Source organism: Scyliorhinus canicula, chromosome 11, assembly GCF_902713615.1.
Source record: "Scyliorhinus canicula chromosome 11, sScyCan1.1, whole genome shotgun sequence".
NCBI classification, from domain to species: Eukaryota; Metazoa; Chordata; class Chondrichthyes; order Carcharhiniformes; family Scyliorhinidae; genus Scyliorhinus; species Scyliorhinus canicula.
This window is the reverse complement of record NC_052156.1, coordinates 115,790,078-115,810,613: the sequence shown is the minus strand read 5'-3', so window position 1 is coordinate 115,810,613 and position 20,536 is coordinate 115,790,078. Positions and strand designations below refer to the sequence as shown.

At 49.1% G+C, this 20,536-nt stretch overlaps 1 protein-coding gene across 5 annotated transcripts in view; it reads left to right on the top strand.

Annotated features, from left to right (window-relative positions):
* ptpro (protein tyrosine phosphatase receptor type O) overlaps nt 1-20,536 on the top strand; it is a 226,154-nt gene that overhangs the window by 156,769 nt on the left and 48,849 nt on the right. For all 5 annotated transcript variants that reach the window (XM_038811152.1, XM_038811154.1, XM_038811153.1 and 2 more), the window contains 2 exons: nt 526-659; nt 12,264-12,399. In XM_038811152.1, coding sequence (XP_038667080.1) covers nt 526-659; nt 12,264-12,399 — 270 coding nt within the window. The remainder of the gene's footprint in view (nt 1-525; nt 660-12,263; nt 12,400-20,536) is intronic.

Below are 20,536 nucleotides of genomic sequence, written 5' to 3'. Positions count from 1 at the left end.
TGTTAGGAGGGATTACTGGCTTTCTAGGATAGGGTGGGGGGCATGGGCCCAGGTAGGGTGCTCTTTCAGAGGGTGGGTGCAGACTCGATGGGCAGAATGGCCTCCTTCTGCGCTGTATTCTATTCTATGATTCTAAACCACAGGGCTCTTGACACTGCTGCTGCTGAACAGCAGCCACTAGGAGGTGTGCCAGTGCAGCCTGTGCTTAGCTCCACCGATGTTCCTCTTGCTCAGAGAAGCACTTTACCTTCATTTAGAAATTCCTCCTGGCCCATTGGCTTTGTAACTCTGAGAAAGGAATAATTTTATTTTAAATTCCTCCCTCTCACTAATGCCATTTAAGAGGTTCGATCGGTATTAATTCAGCTGGCCTCTGAAATCCAGGGGACCGGCATAGCCGATGTGGGGAAAGGTTTTTCCCACTTTGTGGCAAATACAAGGATCAGATTTTACAAGCTGGTGGTTTCGGCTTGCCTAACAGTACACTAATACATTTCAGTTGTATGATTCGCTCTTTGTTCACAGAGCCAGCTTCTCCCAAGTCGCTCTTCGCCGTCAACAAGACTCAGACGTCTGTGACACTCCTGTGGGTAGAGGAGGGGGTCATCGATCACTACCAGGTCACGTGCAAACAGGTTGGAACACGAGATGAAGGAAAGGTGGGTTGGCTGCTCTTCACTTTCACCCGCATGAGTTCAAAGTCTGCTTCCAGCACTTGGGTCATGATGTACCATCAATTGAACGCGAGACGAGTTGCTGTACAAAAGTATGGGTTTAATAAGCTAGATGTTAGCCCTGCGGTCGACTACAGTAAATGGACGACCGCAGGGAGTACTGGGTATTTATACCCCGCCCTGGAAGCGGGGTTAACTCAGCCTCTCGGGGAGCCGTCACATGACTGGTCTCAACCAATCGGTCGAGAGGCACATGACCGACCAGGGCCAATGGTAAGCCGTGGGTTCTGCACCAATGGCAGGCAGCTATGTTAATCATACCACCACAGGTCACAGGGTTAAATGCAGGCAGACATGGTGGGAATGATGGGATTATTTAAATGAGCTCCATTCGAGGTCAACTGTCGCTCCTGTGCTGACTGTGAACTCACATGGTTTGTTCTTTACGGAGACAGTTGACAATTATGCCATGTGATGAGGTCGTTATCAAAAAAGGAAGTGAGCATGCATATGCAGCAGGCTGTAAGGAAGGTAAATGGCGTGTTGGTCTTCATAGCGAGAGGATTTGAGTACAGGAGCAGGGATGTCTTGCTGCAATTATACAGGGCCTTGGTGAGACCACACCTGGTATATTCTGTGCATTTTTGGTCTCCTTATCCGAGGAAGGATGTTCTTGTTACAGAGGGAGTGCAGCGAAGGTTTACCAGATTAATTCCTGGCAAGGTGGGACTGACATATGGGGCCCACGCCGCCGGAAAACGGGCAAGAATCACTCCGGACATTTCCCCTTAGTGTCCAGTTATGTGCAGGTTATGGGGATAGGGCGGGATGGACGTGGGAGTGGTCATTGGGTAGCGTGCTCTTTCGAAGGGTCGGTGTAGGCTCGATGGGCCTAATGGCCTCCTGCACTGTAGGGATTCCATGATTATATGAATGGCGGAGCAGGCTCGAGGGGCCGAATGGCCTCCAGCTCCTATTTTCTATGTTTCTATCTAAAAATTAAAGCTTATCTTAATTTAGGTCAAGGTAATTGTTGACCATGAAGACATTCAGGTGGAATTACTGGTGTAATCTCATGTGGGCGGATTTTCCTTTGCCCTGAAGGCAGATTTCATGTTGCACTATGACAGGTATCAGCAGAAACTGGGTTAATTAATTACTGCAGTAATTATATCAGCGTGCATCGTAATCTCTGACGTCACTATCATTGTACAGTTGTGGACATTAAAAGGAGGTGTTAATGAAGGAGTGATATTTTGTGTCACATTTTCTGTCTTGACAATACTAGACATTAAGACCTCAACATTTTAGTGTTTCTATTCAATGAGCCTCTCAGGCAAATAATACCATGGCAATCGATTCACCGATCCACAGTGGCAAAGTTCTCCCGACTAACCAGAGGCTCCAATGCCTTTCAGTCCTTCAACCCTTTACATTGTTGCATGTGTCAGAATACTGGACTAGCAACCATCGTGCACCCCCGTTCGCCTGACCTACCTGCGTCAGCCATTGATGGAGAACCTGCCAGAAGCTCACTGGGAAATACTTAAAAGAAACTCATGACAGGTCCATAGAACCATAGAATCCCTACAGTGCTGAAGGAGGCCACTCAGCCCATCGAGTCGGCACCGAGCCTGTGAAAGAGCACCCAACTCCCCTGTACTATCCCCATAAGCCCACCTAACCTGCACATCCCTGAACACTAAGGGCCAGATTTTAGCACGGCCATACCACCTAACCTGCACATCTTTGGACCGCGGGAGGAAACTGGAGCACCCAGAGGAAACCCACACAGACACGGGGAGAACGTGCAGACTCCTCACAGTCACGTCCACTTGGGAAATTTCTCGACACTCATCTTCCCACCCCCCAACACTCATCATTATCCAGCACCTTCATGGAAAAGTGACCTTTAGACAGAGACATAGAATTTACAGTGCAGAAGGAGGCCATTCGGACCATCGAGTCTGCACCGGCTCTTGGAAAGAGCACCCTACCCAAGGTCAACACCTCCACACTATCCCCATAACCCAGTAACCCCACCCAACACTAAGGGCAATTTTGGACACTAAGGGCAATTTCTCATGGCCAATCCACCTAACCTGCACATCTTTGGACTGTGGGAGGAAACCGGAGCACCCGGAGGAAACCCACGCACACACGCGGAGGATGTGCAGACTCCACACAGACAGTGACCCAAGCCGGAATCGAACCTGGGACCCTGGAGCTGTGATGCGATTGTGCTATCCACAATGCTACCGTGCTGCCCTTTCTCTTCACTCCACCTGTTTCTTTTCCATTTAGATATTCTTCCCCATTCTTAGTTGACTTTTAAATAGTCTCCTTCGTAGTATTGTCAAAATTATAGCACAAAGAGAAGCCATTGAACCTGTGGCCCCAATACTGTTCACATGCTTCAACCAGAGTTACCTGCTCCAATCCTATCTCCATGCCTTTCTATCTATGTTCTCCTTCCTTTTCAAATACTTATGCATACCCATTTTAAATGTTTGCCTGATAGCCATTTGCAGTCGAGTGTTCCCCATTTTAATAACCCTCTGCTTCTAATGTAACCCTTTCTTTGCTCCAGTGGTAGCCTTGGAGTCTGTGATCCATTGCCATCAATATGCCACCCAGTGGAAACGATCTTCCACTGTTTACCCCTCTCTAAAACCTTCTGTAATTCTGATAAACTCTGGGCGGGATTCTCCCATGCCGCGCCATTTGGGAAAATTGCCGTTCGCGTCGGATTTTAGTGCGACACCGCTCCGACGCCGTTCCGCCATTCTCCCAACTGGCGAGAACGGCGTCATCGAGGGCGGCGCCGCCCGGAGACTCGCCCAAGGTGCTAATTTTGGCGAATCTCCGGGCGCCCTGCTATTCAGCGCCCCGGATGAGCCGAAGTCCCGACGCGTGACCCCAGGTCACGCCATCGCGGTTCACACCTGTAAAATGTCAGGGACTATGCAACCTCCCTCTGGGCTTGTGCGATGCCATCCAGCACATGCGCAAGGCCGCCAATATTCTCAGCGATGGCCTGCTGAGACTGGGCCATGGCCTGCTGAGACTCGGCCAGACCCCGGGCGCTCTGGGACGTGGCTGCCTGTGAGACGGCAGCCCTCTCCTGGGCCAAGGATGACACATGCACATGAAGCCCCACATCTTGCATAACCTGACCCATGGCCGAAACCGTTGCCTCCACTGCAGACGCCACCTGTGCTGTGTCGGCCTGGGTGGCAGCCATGACCGACACCACTCCCTGCTCCTGGACGCAGATGGACTCCTCCAACTGCGTCTGCTGATGCTGGAAGGCGGCCGTCAGCCCGTTGTCCACTCCCTGGGTTTCCAAACGCGCCGGGTCTGTGGGTGGATCTGGTAAGTCCAGGAACCCGGGAACCGTCTGGGCGGCAGCTGTTGCTGGGACTGTGCTGCCCTCTGATCTTCCGGCCTCTCAGCTGCTCCTACCTCCACCTGCTGTACCGGTTCGACTTTGTGGTGCACACCAGTCAGTGTCCCAGAAGCCTCACCACTAATGTGCCCAACCGAGGTGAGGGTATCTGCGATGGTGGAGGGTGTGGGTGACAGCTGTGACGCAAGGTCCATGTCCTCATCAGACCCCAGGTCTGGGGTCTCCTGGGTCGAGCCTTGGACCGATGGAGGTTGTCTCTGGCCCGTGTGAGGGGCCGTGTCCGGTCTGTCTAACATCGGTTTGGCCGTCCTCTGTGCGTCACTGTCCAGAATCCCCATCCTCTGTCCGTCACTGTCCTGGATCTCCATCCTCTCTTCGTCAGTTTGATGGCTGTCAGTGTCCTGTTCCCTGGCTTCGGACGAGGGCCCTCCTGTCCGTCTTCCTTCCCCTCCCTGGCGTGCGTCCCTGTGGGTGGATGGCTGTGGACCTGGACGGCAATGGCTTGTCTGAGACGTTCTGGGACGTTCGTCGGCTGGCCACGTTATACACAATAAAGCATTTATAGTTAGACACGCGGAGCCAGGTGTGAGGGGGTGAAGGGGGCAGTGTGAGGGGATGGAGTGTGAGGGGGGAGTCTCACTTGGTGTTGTGCCTCCGATCTGGCATGGCGCTACCTCCCGGGTGGCAGCTCCCCCAGCGAGGTCCAGAAAAGGTCCAGAGGTCCAGCAACGGGGGAAAGCATCAGAGCTAGGCGATCAGCAGCAAGACTCAGAGATGTTGGCAACATTATGACTGGACGGGGTGGGGGGGAAATGGGTACCACGCCACGGCTGCTCGCAGAGAGGATGTGGTGCCCATGTGGGTCTGGTGGTGGAACATGGTCGTCCCCCCCCCCCCCCCCCCCACGGGCGCAACACATGGTTTGGGGGGGGTGGCCCGGGGGTCTCTCGGGGTACTTACCTTGGCTGCCCTCGTGAGGTCGTGGAGCTTCTTGCAGCACTGCTCTCCAGAACGTGGGGTGTGCCCCACAGCGCTAATGGCGATGCCCACATCACGCCAGTGGCACATGACTGTGCTGGCCGGGTGCCGGTGGCCACGTCTTGGGCACAGGATCACCTTCCGCTCTTCCACTGTGCCCAGCAGTGTTTCCAGGTCATTTTCCCGGATCCTGGGAGCGGCACGGCGGTGCGCAGCCATCTCTCTGTGTAGGGGCCTGTGCGTGGATCGCGCACATAAAATGATGCGGCGCCACTTCATCCGGGCGTCGCACGATGACAGCGCCGCTCTGGTGCCATGCCCACCGTGTTTCCCGTGGCCCCGCTGCTGGCCCCTTTTCGGGGCCTGAATCGATGCTGGTGGCGCGATGGCGTTCACGATGGCGCGGACACTCTGACTCGGAGAATCCCGCCCCATATTTGCGCCTCCCCGACCTTACATGTTATTGGTAATCCCCACATCGGGAAGAGTGACATTTTATTTTTAGTGAGTCCCTTCTGATCAACTCAGTATCTGTCCTGTGAACCTGAATGATCTTTCGCAGGATCCAGGACACTAATCTGAAAGGAGCATAGATTTCACTGCACTGGCCATTAATCTTTTGTCTTTGATCAGTAGAGTAACATTGCAAGTACGCTTAGAGGGTTGGAATTGCAACATAGTCTCAGCTCTGCAAAAGCCCCCTGTGGTGATGTGCATCACTGTAAATACACAAGGGGTTAATGTAAATACGTGTAGACTAGCTAGACACTAGAGGGAGTACCAGAGTTATGACACACAGACACTCAACCAATAGATCAGTTAGATAGGACACGACCAATGGGCATTCACGATACACACAGAGGTGACACGACCACAGGAGGGCATTACACCAACCCATATATAAAGGACACCACACATGATCTGCCTCTTTCCAGTGGAGACAGTCAGTGAGTAGACACAGGGTTGATTCAATATCACTCCCACCACGTGGATTGTAGCAGACTGGTTAGTCAGAGTGAGTAGCTATAGTAGGATTAACAGTAGTGTCGAACCCGAGTATAGAAGTGTATATAGTTTAATAAACGTGTTGAAGTTATCTCCACGTCTGAACCCCCCTTTGTCAAGTGCACCACAAGGAAGCCGCTTATGCTACACCTAGAGCATAACATTGCAAGTACGCTTAGAGGGTTGGAATTGCAACATAGCCTCAGCTCTGCAGAAGCCCCCCACAAGTCATCAGGACCCTTGGCTGGGAATTAAAACCTCAGAACTCTGAAAGTCTGAACCATCATGAGCATCATTTACTCCCTCCCCCCACTAAGATCCAACCCCCTCGCTGCCCTTTTCATTGGTTCCTAGTCTCCCTCCAGCTGAAATGGAGTTGTTTGACCCCTGTCAGTACTCCTCTGAAGCAGTTGCTGGGCGCTGTGGTGAGACTGCAGCATTGACAGTTAGTTTCTGACTTCCTTTCCTCTCTGGGAGCACACAGCCAATTTCTGGAGTCAGCAGTCTGGAGAATAACAAACTGGAAAAGAAAAGAATTTTGCAGCACTGCACAGTGCCTTCCCGGTATGATTTATTTTTCAAAAATATTATATTTTTAAAACCAACACTGTTTCATAGCTTTCAGGATTTTAGCCCTCGTTCTTGTGTTGTAATCTATTTTAAATGTTGCCTAAATGGTTCTCTCTTCTCCTTTCATTTCTTTATTTAACTTTCTGCAATGCTGCAGTTTTGACATCCAGATTGATGATGACAGCACAGTCAGCTTCACCAGTGCAGTTAAAAAGAGGGTTCTTTGTTTAATATCCTAACATGGTTAAGCCACCATGAATAGCCAGTTAGGGTGCCTGCCTAAGTCATCTACAAGGAGCTGTGGTAACAAGTAGGTAATGGTTTATTTAATAATTATCTCTTTCTTCTATATTGTAATGAAAAGCTAGATGGCTCAAGGTATGAAGGGAACATTACTAAGTCAAATGTTACCAGCATAAACAGCAACTTGCTGATGGGTAATGACTGCAGTTTGCTTGAATGAGCAGACAAGGTACCACAGGCCACACCTGCATGGGAGTGTATTTTAACAGCAGTAAGTGGCAGCCCAGAGTTAATATTGTAGGCCTGGATTCCATGCTTCACACACGGCTATGATGGCTCAGTGGTTGAGACTGGGCTATCAACTCAGAGGTTAAGTTTAAATCACTCCTTGGCAAATTCGGAGATTAGAATTGAATGAACGTGGTCGTTCGTGGGCTGGCACGAAAATTAATTGTTAGAAAAACGCTGGGCTGAATTCTCCACTTTGCCACGGCGGCAGCGAGAATCGTGATCGGTGGAGAATTGCACGAGATGTAACACCCGCGTTTTGCTCTCGGCTCAGATCCCATCGCTATGCTCCGGGCCCTCGCTGGCAGCGCCCCGCAACCGTGGGTTGATGCAAAACCATCTTTTGCATTGATTTAAATATCATTTGCAGCTTGGACTCTTCATGCACCACCTCCATGCCCCCCGCAATGCCCCATTAAACAAAGGTCTCACGGGTGCAGATTGATGCAAATATATACAAGCGGGGACTGGACGCAATGGATGCTGATGGGAGCGGGAGGCTAAGAACACTCTCAAAAAGCCTCAGAAACTGTTGGGCTTGCTGGGGGGTGGCTGCCTCGGCCGGGGGCAATAGCGGGGAATGACTTGGTACCAAGTCCGTGGACTCGGGGTGTCCTCCCGAGTGTCGTCGGGATGACCTGGCTCAGACCTCCTTTGCTGCAGTCTGTGATTTAAACGTGCCCCTTTGGTGCTAGCTACAGGCTCTTGGTGTTCACACTGCTGAGAGCTGCCTGTACTCTTTGAATGCTCAGAGAGCCTCTGGTCACCTGCAAGCTCACCCAAGCCTCCCACCTGGACACCGTTAAACCCCAGCTGTATCATCAGGGGGATGGGCATGGCCAAGATCAATCAGTGGCCCGCCAGGTGTTGGCACTCCTCAGAAGTGCTGCCGAACAGAGAATTCAGCCCTTGTCTGATCTCCTCGCATGTGACTGCAGTCCCACACTTCGATTCCAACCATGGATGTAGGAAAGGGAATGGGTGTAAATTGAGAGAGGTGGACACTCATTGAAACCGTGCTATCCTCATGTATCAGTTGCTGAAGTAAGCGTGCAGGTACAGCAGGCAGTAACAAAGACAAATGGTATGTTGACCTTCATAGCGAGAGGATTTTAGTAGAGGATTCAGGATGTTTTACTGCAATTGTGTAGGGCATTGGTGAGGTCACACCTGGAGTATTGTGTACAGTTTTGGTGCCCTTATATGAGGAAGGGTGTTCTTGCTATGGAGAGAGTGCAGCAAAGGTTTACCAGGCTGATTCTTGGGATGGCGGCACTTTCACATGAGAAGAGACTGAGTCAGTTAGGATTATATTCATTGGAGTTCAGAAGAATGAGAGAGAATCTCAAAGAAACGTATAAAATTCTAACAGGATGAGACAGGGTAGATTCAGAAAGAATGTTCCAATGATGGGGGGAATCCAGAACTAGGGGTCATAGTTTGAGGATAAGGGGGTAAACCTTTTAGGGCTGAGGTGAGGAGAAATTACTTCACCCAGAGAGTGGTAAGTCTATGGGCTGGGATTCTCCGAGCTTGCACGCTGCAATCGCGCTCGGCGCGGGGGCGGAGAATGGGGCATCAGACCTGCGATCGGCTCCGACGCCTTCCCGCGATTCCCCAGGGACCGGAGAATCACCACCAATTGCGACACAGCGCCAGTCGGGGCCATTGAAAGAGGCCACCTTGACAATTCTCCGCCGAGAACTGGCCGAGTTCCCGCCGGCGTGGTTCACTCATGGTTCCACCCAGCGGGAGCTCGGAGAGGGGTGGTGGGATCCGTCACCGAGTGGGGGGGGTGCCTCCAGGACGGCCAGGCTCGTGATCGGGGGCCTATGTTGTCGGGGCCGGCCCGCCGTGTGGGTCCGCCATGTTGTGCAGGTACGTATGTACCGATACGTGGCCCTGCACGTCCAAAGGTGGCCGGATGTGAAGGGCCACGTATCGGTAGCCGGAGCTGCGAGGATTACTCTGGGGCCCTGCTTGCCCCTTCAAAACGGAAAATCACTCTGGACTTTCTCCAGGAAAGTCCAGAGTGATTCGCGCCCGTTTTCTCGCGGGCATGGGGGCATAGCCCCATTATCAGAGAATTCCGTCCATGAAATTCATTGCCAGACAGAGTAGTTGAGGCCAAAAGGTTAAGTAATTTCAGGAAGGAATTAGATGGGGCGAGGAGGATCAAAGGATATGGGGTTAAGGTGGGATTAGGATATTAAACTTGATGATCAGCCATTTTCTATGTATGTATGTTTCTATGAATGATGTTTGCGTCATGCAAACTCCCTGGGTATCAGGCACAGCTGTGCATGATGTGCAGCTGGTGGTCACACACTAACTGCACATTCAAGGAGTGGAAGCCTTTCCGATTGATGAAGGGCACCCCCTGATGAGCCAGCGTGCTCAGGGGGACATGTGTGCCATCGATCACACTCTGGACCTGGGCATGCCAGCAATAGCCGCAAATCCTGCTGCCAGGGCCTCCTGGTGTGCCTGGTCCACATTGAAGTTGATGTAGCTTGCTGCCCAGGCACAAAGGGCATCTGTCACAGTGCAAATGCATCTGTGTATGGATGTCTGTGAGATCCCAGACAGATTCCTGCTCAGCCCCTGGGAAGATCCAGAGGCTTAAATGTTCACCTTGCCTGCCATCGGGAGCGTGTATCCTCTACCCCCACGACGCTAAGTGTGCCATCATCTGACACTGGTGGCACACGGTCTCCCTGATTAGCTGAAGTCTTTGTGGCAAAGGTGGGTCCAGCAGCTGGCAAGTGTTCTCATGAGGCGCATACTTCGCATCTCCTCCTCAGCCTGTTGGACGACTGGCACTTGAGCCTCACCAGCAGGCCCCTGCTCTTCTGGGGCAGACTCCTCTTGCACAGGGTCCTCCCGAACATGCCCTGTGCCGCCAGCCTCCATGCGTCTGCAACGACAGTCGCGACCAGGTAGATAACGTCTCTACTTCCTGCGGAAGCTAAAGAAATTTGGCATGTCTGCATCGACTCTCTCAAACTTCTACAGATGTGCGATAGAAAGCATCCTGTCCGGCTGCATCACAGCCTGGTATGGCAACTGCTCAGTCCAAGATCGCAAGAAACTGCAGAGTGTGGTGAACTCAACCCAACGCATCACAACTGCCACCCCCACATTGATTCTGTATACACCTCCTGCTGCCTCAGGAAGGCAGACAGCATTATCAGAGACCCCTCCCACCCAGCCATTGCCTTCTTCCAGACCCTTCCATCAGGCAGAAGGTACAGAAGTCTGAAGACTCGCACATCCAGACATAGGAACAGCTTCTTCCCCACAGCTACAAGACTCCTCAACGACTCCCCCTCGGACTGATCTGTTCCCTGTAAGAACACTATTCACAACGGCAGCGGGCACGGACCTCGATTTTGGCAGCGTGCCCGATTCACCTCCGCCTGATCACGGTTCGCATTTGCGACGTCACAAGGAGTATTTCACCCATTATTTCATTGGAGACGGGTCGGAGAAGGTTCATTAGGATGATGAACCTTCCCTCCCGGTATGGAGGGATTGTCTTATGAAATGAAAAAATGAAATGAAAATCGCTTATTGTCACAAGTAGGCTTCAATGAAGTTACTGTGAAAAGCCCCTAGTCGCCACATTCCGGCGCCTGTCCGGGGAGGCTGGTACGGGAATCGAACCATGCTGCTGGCCTGCTTGGTCTGCTTTAAAAGCCAGCGATTTAGCCCAGAGAGCTAAACCAACCCCTTGGGCAAAGACTAAACAGGTTGGGACCCAACCAATTGGAATTTAGAAGAATGAGGGGTGACCTCATTGAAACATATGGGATTCCCAAGGGGTTTGACAGGGTAAATGCTGAGAGGATGTTTCCCCTCATGGGAGAGTCTAGGACCGAAGGGCATAGTCTCAGAATAAAGGTGGGGAGGGGGCAAGTTAACACTGAGATTAGGAAGATTTTCCTCTCTCAGCGGGTTGCGAGTTTGGAACAGCTGGCCACAGAGAGCTGTGGGGGCAGAATCCTTGTGTACATTTAAGGCTGCGATAGATAGATTATTGATCTGTCAGTGAATCAAGGGTTACGGGGAAAGAGCAGCAAAGTGAACGTGAGGACCGTCGGACCAACCATAGAACATAGAACATAGAACGATACAGCGCAGTACAGGCCCTTCGGCCCTCGATGTTGCACCGACATGGAAAAAATATAAAGGCCATCTAACCTACACTATGCCCTTATCCGACAGCCATGATCCTATTGAATGACGGAAAAGACTCGAGGGGCCGAACGGCCTACTCCTGTCCCTATTTCTTATGGTCTAATTATGTATAGATGGAAAGGTGGGAAATTAACAATCAGTAAAATGTAACATGTGACACGAAAAGGAAATCACTGACTCGTCACTGGTGTATGTATAGTGGCACCATTTTAATCACATGCAGAAATTCTAGTATAAAACTTGCACCACACAGGTAAGTGAAATTCACGTGTATAATTTACTTCAAAAAAACTGCCACAAAGGAAGTGAAACAATGACCAAAATAAAAAACAGTTGCACGTTCTGCCTAACAGCATTAGTTAATCACAGATGCACAACAAGGTTAAAATACACATGCATATGTTGTTCATACGAGTTTTAAATTCTCCAGATATGTGTGCTTTGTACTTATTGGCTGAGATTTTCTCGCAGCCGCCTGTTTCCCAGCAGTGAGCCATTCGCTGTCAGCGGGATCCTATTCTCCCACCACTTGTCAATGGGATTTCCCATTGTAACCACCCAACGCCGCCGGGAAACCCGCTGGCGGGGATGCGCTGTCAGCGGGAAAAGTGAATCGCAATAACCAGAGAATTCCGGCCAAGTTTATTTACTGGCCAGAAATGCATTAGCCACATCTGGATTCCCAGTTAGTCACATATGGCTCCTGTACTGTACAATGCTCATTTATATGTGCAATATACCGTGTGTGTTGTAGAAGATGAGGCCAAAATATTTTAATTTGATAGATGGACAAATGATCAGGTTTATGCTGATCTTCCTGTGTAGCTTCTTGTACATATGCACTGCTGTAAATTTTCCATAGTATCTACATTTAAATTGCCCTCTCTATCTTTCAGAAAGAAGAGGCCACAGTTTACTCACCCATTGTTACTCTCACCAATCTCGTGCCGTCGACTGCCTATAACTGCAGCGTGACCAGTGTCAGCTATGAACGTTACAGTGCTCCAGTTTTCATTACCGTCTCAACAACAGGTACTCTCAGGATAAAGTTTTGTTTCGGAACAGCCTCGGATATAATAGGCTTCAATTACAAATCTGGAGATTATTGGGCAACAGTAACCCGGACAATTGGGATCGAGACTCCTAATTTGAAGCAGGTTCTTTGTTACTCAAACCCGTCAGTATCAGTTGGGGTATTGTGATTTTTAAGACTTCATCAAGGTTGACAGAATCTTCAAGACAAGTTGATGCTTATATAAACTGCAACATAGGCCAGCCTTCAGATTTGTATTTGAGGTCAATTCCATACTGCAGTTTTGCAAGGACTGTAGCACAATTTGGGACATTTCATGCAGTGTTTTGTAACAATTGCTAGCATTTCATTAGCTTTTAGTTATTCCATTTCATGGTTTGAGGCTGACTTGTGACACAATAAGGGTCCAGGTGTGGGTGTTAACTGGAAGGCTCCTTCTGTCTACCTGTGGATGATGACTCATACCTCTGCAAAGAGATGTAGACAGGGTGACTTAATAGAGACATACAAATTAGGAGGAGGCCATTCAGCCCCTCGGACCTGCACCACCATTCATTAAGACCATGACTGACCTGATTGTGGCCTTACCCCCACTTCCCTGCATACTCCCCGATACCCCTTGGCCTCCTTATAGTGAAGAATCTATCTAATTTGCCTTAAAGATGTTAAATGATCCTGCCTGTAGCACTCTGCGGAAGAGAGTTCCACATGTCATGACCCTCAGAAAAAAAAGTTCCCTTAATCTCCAATTAAATGGGACATCCATTTATTATTAAACTGGGTCCCATTGTCCTAGTCTCTTCCACAAGTAGAAACACACTTTCAGCATCCACACCATTATATTCCCTGATCATTTTATGAGGACAGATAGGGTCTGTATCCATTGGAGTTTAGAAGAATGAGATATGATCTTATTGAAACATAAGACAAAGCCCCATCCTACAAATCAGTCAAGTGAACCTTCTCTGAACTGCTTCTAATGCTTGTAACCTTTCTTATACAAGGAGACTAAAACTGTATGAAGTACTCTGGACGTGGGGTTGGATTCTCCGCAGCCCCGCACCGAAATCGCGATTGGTGCGGGGGGGCGGAGAATCCAATTTCGCACTGTAATTAGGCCCGATGCCAGTCCGGCAATTCTCCGGGCCCCGAAAATCGCCATGTGTGCATAGTACTCCACGCGGTTGGGGGGGCTATTGTCAGATGCCCACCCAGCGATCCTCCGCTCCAGACTGGGCAAGTTTCCAATGGCGTGGAACTAACAACTATGGCCAGTCGTGACTCTGACCTGGCAGCTGCGGACTCAGTCCACGGCTGCCCTGTTGGGGGGGTGGGGAGATCTGGCACCGGGGGCGGGGGTGCCTTATGGGCGGCCGGGGAAGGGATCGGGGCAGACGGATCTTCCAGCATGCGGCAGAATGGGGGGGCCTACATCTTGCAGCTGCCTCCACGGTCCGAGTCCGCCATGGCGCTCGGCACAGCTGCTGAAGGCCGCCGCCATGCGCATGCACGGACTCCAGACCGGAAGTGCAGGGGCCCGTATCTGCACCTAAAGCTGCGTGAATCACTCTGGGTCCCTGCTAGCCCCCTGCAGGTAAGTGAATCGACTGGAATCCCGGGAATGAAACCCCAGCGTTTTTACACCAGCGTGGGGACAGAGCCCCATTTTGGGGGAATCCAGCCCGCAATCTCACCAGCAAACTGTAACAAAACATCCCTACTTGTGTATTCCATTCCTCTTGCAATAAACGCAAACCTTCCTAATCACTGTACCTGCTACCAATCTTTTATGATTTATGTCCCAGGACACCCACATCCCTCTGTACCACTGAGTTCTGCAGTTTCTCGCTATTTAAGTAATTTGCTGCCTTTCTATTCTTCCTGCCAGAGTGGATAAGTTCACATTTTCCCACAATGAACGCCATCTGTCAAATTGTCGCCCCCCCCCTCACGTAACCTACCTATGTCCCTTTTCAAACTCACCAATCTAGTTGTCCTCTCCCAGCTTACTTTCCTACCTATCTTTGTGTCATCATAAAATTTAACAACCATACATTTCTCTTTCCATGCTAATACGCTACCCCCGACACAATGAACCTTTATTTTGTAATGTGATGGAGCATCTTGTCAGATGATCATAGAAGATTATAGAATTCCTACAGTGCAGGAGGCCATTCAGCCATCGAGTCTACACCGACCCTCTGAAAGAGCCCCCTAACTAACCCCGCTCCCCCGATCTATCCCCATAGCCCCATCTAACTTGTACATCTTTGGACTGTGGGAGGAAACCGGAGCACCCGGAGGAAACCGACAGAGACACGGGGAGAACATACAAACTCCACACAGACAGCGAACCAAGGCTAAAATTGAACCCGGGTCCCTGGCGCAGTGAGGCAGCAGTGCCACCTTGCCACCTGAAGATGCTTTCTGGAGATTCAAGTACGCCATATCCAGTGGTTTCCCCTTTATCCATATTGCTTGTTACTTCCTGAAAGAACTGTCATTAATGAGTCAAACACGATTTCTCTTTCACAAACCATGTTAACTCTTCTTGATTGCACTGGGACTTTCTAAGTGCCTTGCTATAACCTCCTTAATAACATATTCCAGCAATTTCCCGACATGATAAGCTAACTGGCCTGTAGTTCCCTGCATTCTGCCTCCCTCCTTTCTTGAATAGAGAAGTTACTTGTGCTATTTTCTAATCTGATGGGCATGGGGCTGGTTTAGCACAGGGCTAAATCGCTGGCTTTGTAAGCAGACCAAGGCAGGCCAGCAGCACGGTTCAATTCCTGTACCAGCCTCCCCGAACAGACGCCAGAATGTGGTGACTAGGGGTTTTTCACAGTAACTTCATTTGAAGACTACTTGTGACAATAAGCCAAAATCCACTACAGTGAAGTCTTATACACAATCTTCATTCAATTCATCCCCTATTTCCTTGTTTTCCATTATAATTCTCCTGACTGTCTCCCGAGAAGACCAATGCTCATTTTAGTTATTCATTTCCTTTTTATATACCCTGAGAAACTCTTCTAATCTGCTTTAATTTTTCTAACCAGCCTTACCTTGTCCTCTAATTCCGTCCTCATTATTCTTTCCGTTATTCTTTTGCTGTATTTTATATTCCGTCCACTCTTCCCGCCACTAATCTTTTTGGAGTTGTACACATTCCCTTTCAATTTGATGCTACCCTTAACCTCTTTATTTAGCCAGAAATGGTGTGGCCTACCCCTATAGTTTTTCTTCCTCAATGGAATGTGTCTTTCAGTGTTATGAAGTATCTCCTTAAATGTCTGCCACTGTATCTCTACTAACATATCCCATAACCTAATTTCTCAGTTCATTCTAACAAGCTCTGTCTTCATACCTTAATTATTGCCCTTATGTAAGTTTAAACCATTAGTCTTAGACCCACTCCTCTCTCCCTCAATTTAAATGCAAAATTCAAATTCAATGGGCAACACCTTCGATGGAGTATAATGTGGGGAAGAGCGAGAATGTTTGTAAGAACAGTACAGCACAGCATCGTTCAGAATGGGTGCACCTTCTAAATATTGACGTTCAGGGACAATTGGCTGTACTAATGCAAGAAAAATATTGAAAGTTAGCAACAAGTAATACAACATATAACAAGTAATTAGTAAGACAATTGGTATGTTGGCCTTTATTGCAAGGGGATTATTAGAGTAGAAGAATGAGGAAGTCTTGCTCCAATTATACTGGCTTTGGTGAAACCACACCTGGAATACTGTGTGCACTTTTGGTCTCCTTATTCATGGAACGATATACTTAAATTAGAGATGGCACAGCAAAGGTTCACCAGATTTATTTTGGAGGTGAGAGGGTTGTCCTTTGATGAGAAGCTGAGTAAACTGGGTCTTCCTCTCTGGAGTTTGGAAGAATAAGAGCTGACCTCACTGAAACACAGGGCTGGATTCTTCAGCTGTGCCTGCCGCAAGGTCGCCATGGACGGGACACAGACCATGTAAAGGTCCATTGACCTCGGACGGGCGAGGGGGAAGAATCCCGCCCATACAAAATTCTAAAGAGGTTCGACAAGGAAGACACAGAAATTTTATCCCGTGGCTGGGGATCAGTAACACAGAGACAGAGTTTCGAAGTTAGGGGTCAATCATTTAGGATTGAGAGGAGGAGAAATATCTTCACTCAAAGGGCTGTGAATCTTTGGAATTGTCTACCCCAAGGGGTTGTGGATGGGCCATCATGGAATATATTTCAGTCTGTGATAGATGGATTTTTGGTCTCTGAGAATCAAGAGATGTGGAGAGCAAGCAGTAAAGTGGAGTTGCGGCAGAATATCAGCCATGATCATATTGAATGGTGGAGCAGTCTTGATCCTGTGGTCTAGTCCTGCTCATAGATTCATAGAATTTACAGTGCAGAAGGAGGCCATTCGGCCCATCGAGTCTGCACTGGCTCCTGGAAAGAGCACCCTACCCAAGGTTAACACCTCCACCCTATCCCCATAACCCAGTAACCCCACCCAACACTAAGGGCAATTTTGGACACTAAGGGCAATTTTCAATGTCCAATCCACCTAACTTGCACATCTTTGGACTGTGGGAGGAAACCGGAGCACCCGGAGGAAACCCACGCACACGGGGAGGATGTGCAGGCTCGCACAGACAGTTCACAGGGAACTTTGCTGTACTCAATTCACAGGGAACTCTGCTGTACTCAATTCACAGGGAACTCTGCTGTACTCAATTCACAACAAACTCGGCTGTACTCAATTCACAGGGGACTGCTGTACTCAATTCACAGGGGACTGCTGTACTCTATTCACAGGGAACTCTGTTGTACTCAATTCACAGGGGACTCTGCTGTACTAAATTCACATGGAACTCTGCTGTACTCAATTCACATGGAACTCTGCTGTACCCAATTCACAGGGAACTCTGCTGTACTCAATTCACAGGGAACTCTGCTGTACCCAATTCATAGGGAACACTGCTGTACTCAATTCATAGGGGACTCTGCTGTACCCAATTCACAGGGAACTCTGCTGTACTCAATTCACAGGGAACTCTGCTGTACCCAATTCACATGGAACTCTGCTGTACTCAATTCACAGGGAACTCTGTTGTACCCAATTCACAGGGAACTCTGCTGTACTCAATGCACAGGGAACTCTGCTGTACTCAATTCACAGGGAATTCGGCTGAACTCATTTCTGGGAACTCTGCTGTACTTAATTCACAGAATACTCTGCTGTACTCAATTCACAGGGGACGCTGCTGTATTCAATTCACAGGGAACTCTGCTGTACTCAATTCACAGGGGATGCTGCTGTACTCAAATCACAGGGAACTTTGCTGCACTCAATTCACTGGAAACTCTGCTGTTCTCAATTCACAGGGAACTCTGCTGTACTCAATTCACAGGGGACTCTGCTGAACAAAATTGACAGGGAACTCTGCTGAACTCAATTCACAGGGACCTCTGCTGTACTTAATTCACAGGGGACTCTGCTGTACTCAATTCACAGGGAACTCTGCTGAACACATATCACAGGGAACTCTGCTGTACTCAATTCACAGGGGACTCTGCTGTACTCAATTCACAACAAACTCGGCTGTACTCAATTCACAGGGAACTCTGCTGTACTCAATTCACAGGGAACTCTGCTGTACTCAATTCACAGGGAACTCTGCTGTACTCAATTCACAGGGAACTCTGCTGTACTCAATTCACAACAAACTCGGCTGTACTCAATTCACAGGGAACTCTGCTGTACTCAATTCACAGGGGACTCTCTGTACTCAATTCAAGGAAACTCTGCTGTACTCAATTCACATTGAACTCGGCTTTACTCAATTCACAGCAAACTCAGCTGTACTCAGTTCACAGGGAACTCTGCTGTACTCAATTCACAGGGGATTGCTGTACTCAATTCACAGGGAACTCTGTTGTACTCAATTCACAGGGGACTCTGCTGTACTCAATTCACATGGAACTCTGCTGTACTCAATTCACATGGAACTCTGCTGTACTCAATTCACAGGGAACTCTGCTGTACTCAATTCACAGGGAACTCTGCTGTACCCAATTCATAGGGAACACTGCTGTACTCAATTCATAGGGGACTCTGCTGTACTCAATTCACAGGGAACTCTGCTGTACTCAATCCACAGGGAACTCTGCTGTACCCAATTCACATGGAACTCTGCTGTACTCAATTCACAACAAACTCGGCTGTACTCAATTCACAGGGAACTCTGCTGTACTCAATTCACAGGGAACTCTGCTGTACTCAATACACAGGGAATTCGGCTGAACTCATTTCTGGGAACTCTGCTGTACTTAATTCACAGAATACTCTGCTGTACTCAATTCACAGGGGACGCTGCTGTATTCAATTCACAGGGAACTCTGCTGTACTCAATTCACAGGGGACGCTGCTGTACTCAAATCACAGGGAACTTTGCTGCACTCAATTCACTGGAAACTCTGCTGTTCTCAATTCACAGGGAACTCTGCTGTACTCAATTCACAGGGGACTCTGCTGAACAAAATTGACAGGGAACTCTGCTGAACTCAATTCACAGGGAACTCTGCTGTACTTAATTCACAGGGGACTCTGCTGTACTCAATTCACAGGGAACTCTGCTGAACACATATCACAGGGAACTCTGCTGTACTCAATTCACAGGGGACTCTGCTGTACTCAATTCACAACAAACTCGGCTGTACTTAATTCACAGGGAACTCTGCTGTACTCAATTCACAGGGAACTCTGCTGTACTCAATTCACAGGGAACTCTGCTGTACTCAATTCACAACAAACTCGGCTGTACTCAATTCACAGGGAACTCTGCTGTACTCAATTCACAGGGGACTCTCTGTACTCAATTCAAGGAAACTCTGCTGTACTCAATTCACATTGAACTCGGCTTTACTCAATTCACAGCAAACTCAGCTGTACTCAGTTCACAGGGGACTCTGCTGTACTCAATTCACAGGGGACACTGCTGCACTCAATTCACAGGGAACTCTGCTGTACTCAATTCACAGGGAGCTCTGCTGTACTCAATTCACAGGGAACTCTGCTGTACTCAATTCACAGGGAACTCTGCTGTACCCAACTCACAGGGGACACTGCTGTACTCAATTCACAGGGAACCCAGCTGTACTCAATTCACAGGGAACGCTGCTGTACTCAATTCACAGGGAACTCTGCTGTACTCAATACACAGGGGACTCTGCTGTACTGAATTCACAGGGAACTCTGCTGTACTCAATTCACAGGGAACTCTGCTGTACTCAATTCACAGGGAGCTCTGCTGTACTCAATTCACAGGGAACTCTGCTGTACTCAATTCACAGGGAACTCTGCTGTACTCAATTCACAGGGAACCCAGCTGTACTCAATTCACAGGGGACTCTGCTGTACTCAATACACAGGGGACTCTGCTGTACTCAATTCTCAGGGAACTCTGCTGTACTCAATTCACAGGGAACTCTGCTGTACTGAATTCACAGGGAACTCTGCTGTACTCAATTCACAGGGAACTCTGTTGTACCCAATTCACAGGGGAACTCTGCTGTACGCAATTCACAGGGAACTCTGCTGTACTCAATTCACAGGGAACCCTGCTGTACTCGATTCACAGGGAACTCTGCTGTACTCAATTCACAGGGAACTCTGCTGTACTCAATTCACAGGGAACTCTGCTGTACTCAATTCACAGGGAACTCTGCTGTACTCAATTCACAGGGAACTCTGCTGAACAAAATTCACACGGAACTCTGCTGAACTCAATTCACAGGGAACTCTGCTGAACAAAACTCACACGGAACTCTGCTGAACTCAATACACAGGGAACTCTGCTGTACTCAATTCACAGGGAACTCTGCTGAACAAAATTCACATGGAACTCTGCTGGACTCAATTCACAGGGAACCCGGCTGCACTCAATTCACAGGAGACACTGCTGCACTCAATTCACTGGAAACTCTGCTGTTCTCAATTCACAGGGAACTCTGCTGTGCTTAATTCGCAGGGAACTCTGCTGAACTCATATCACAGGGGACACTGCTGTACTCAATTCACAGGGGACACTGCTGCACTCAATTCACAGGGAACTCTGCTGTGCTTAATTCGCAGGGAAC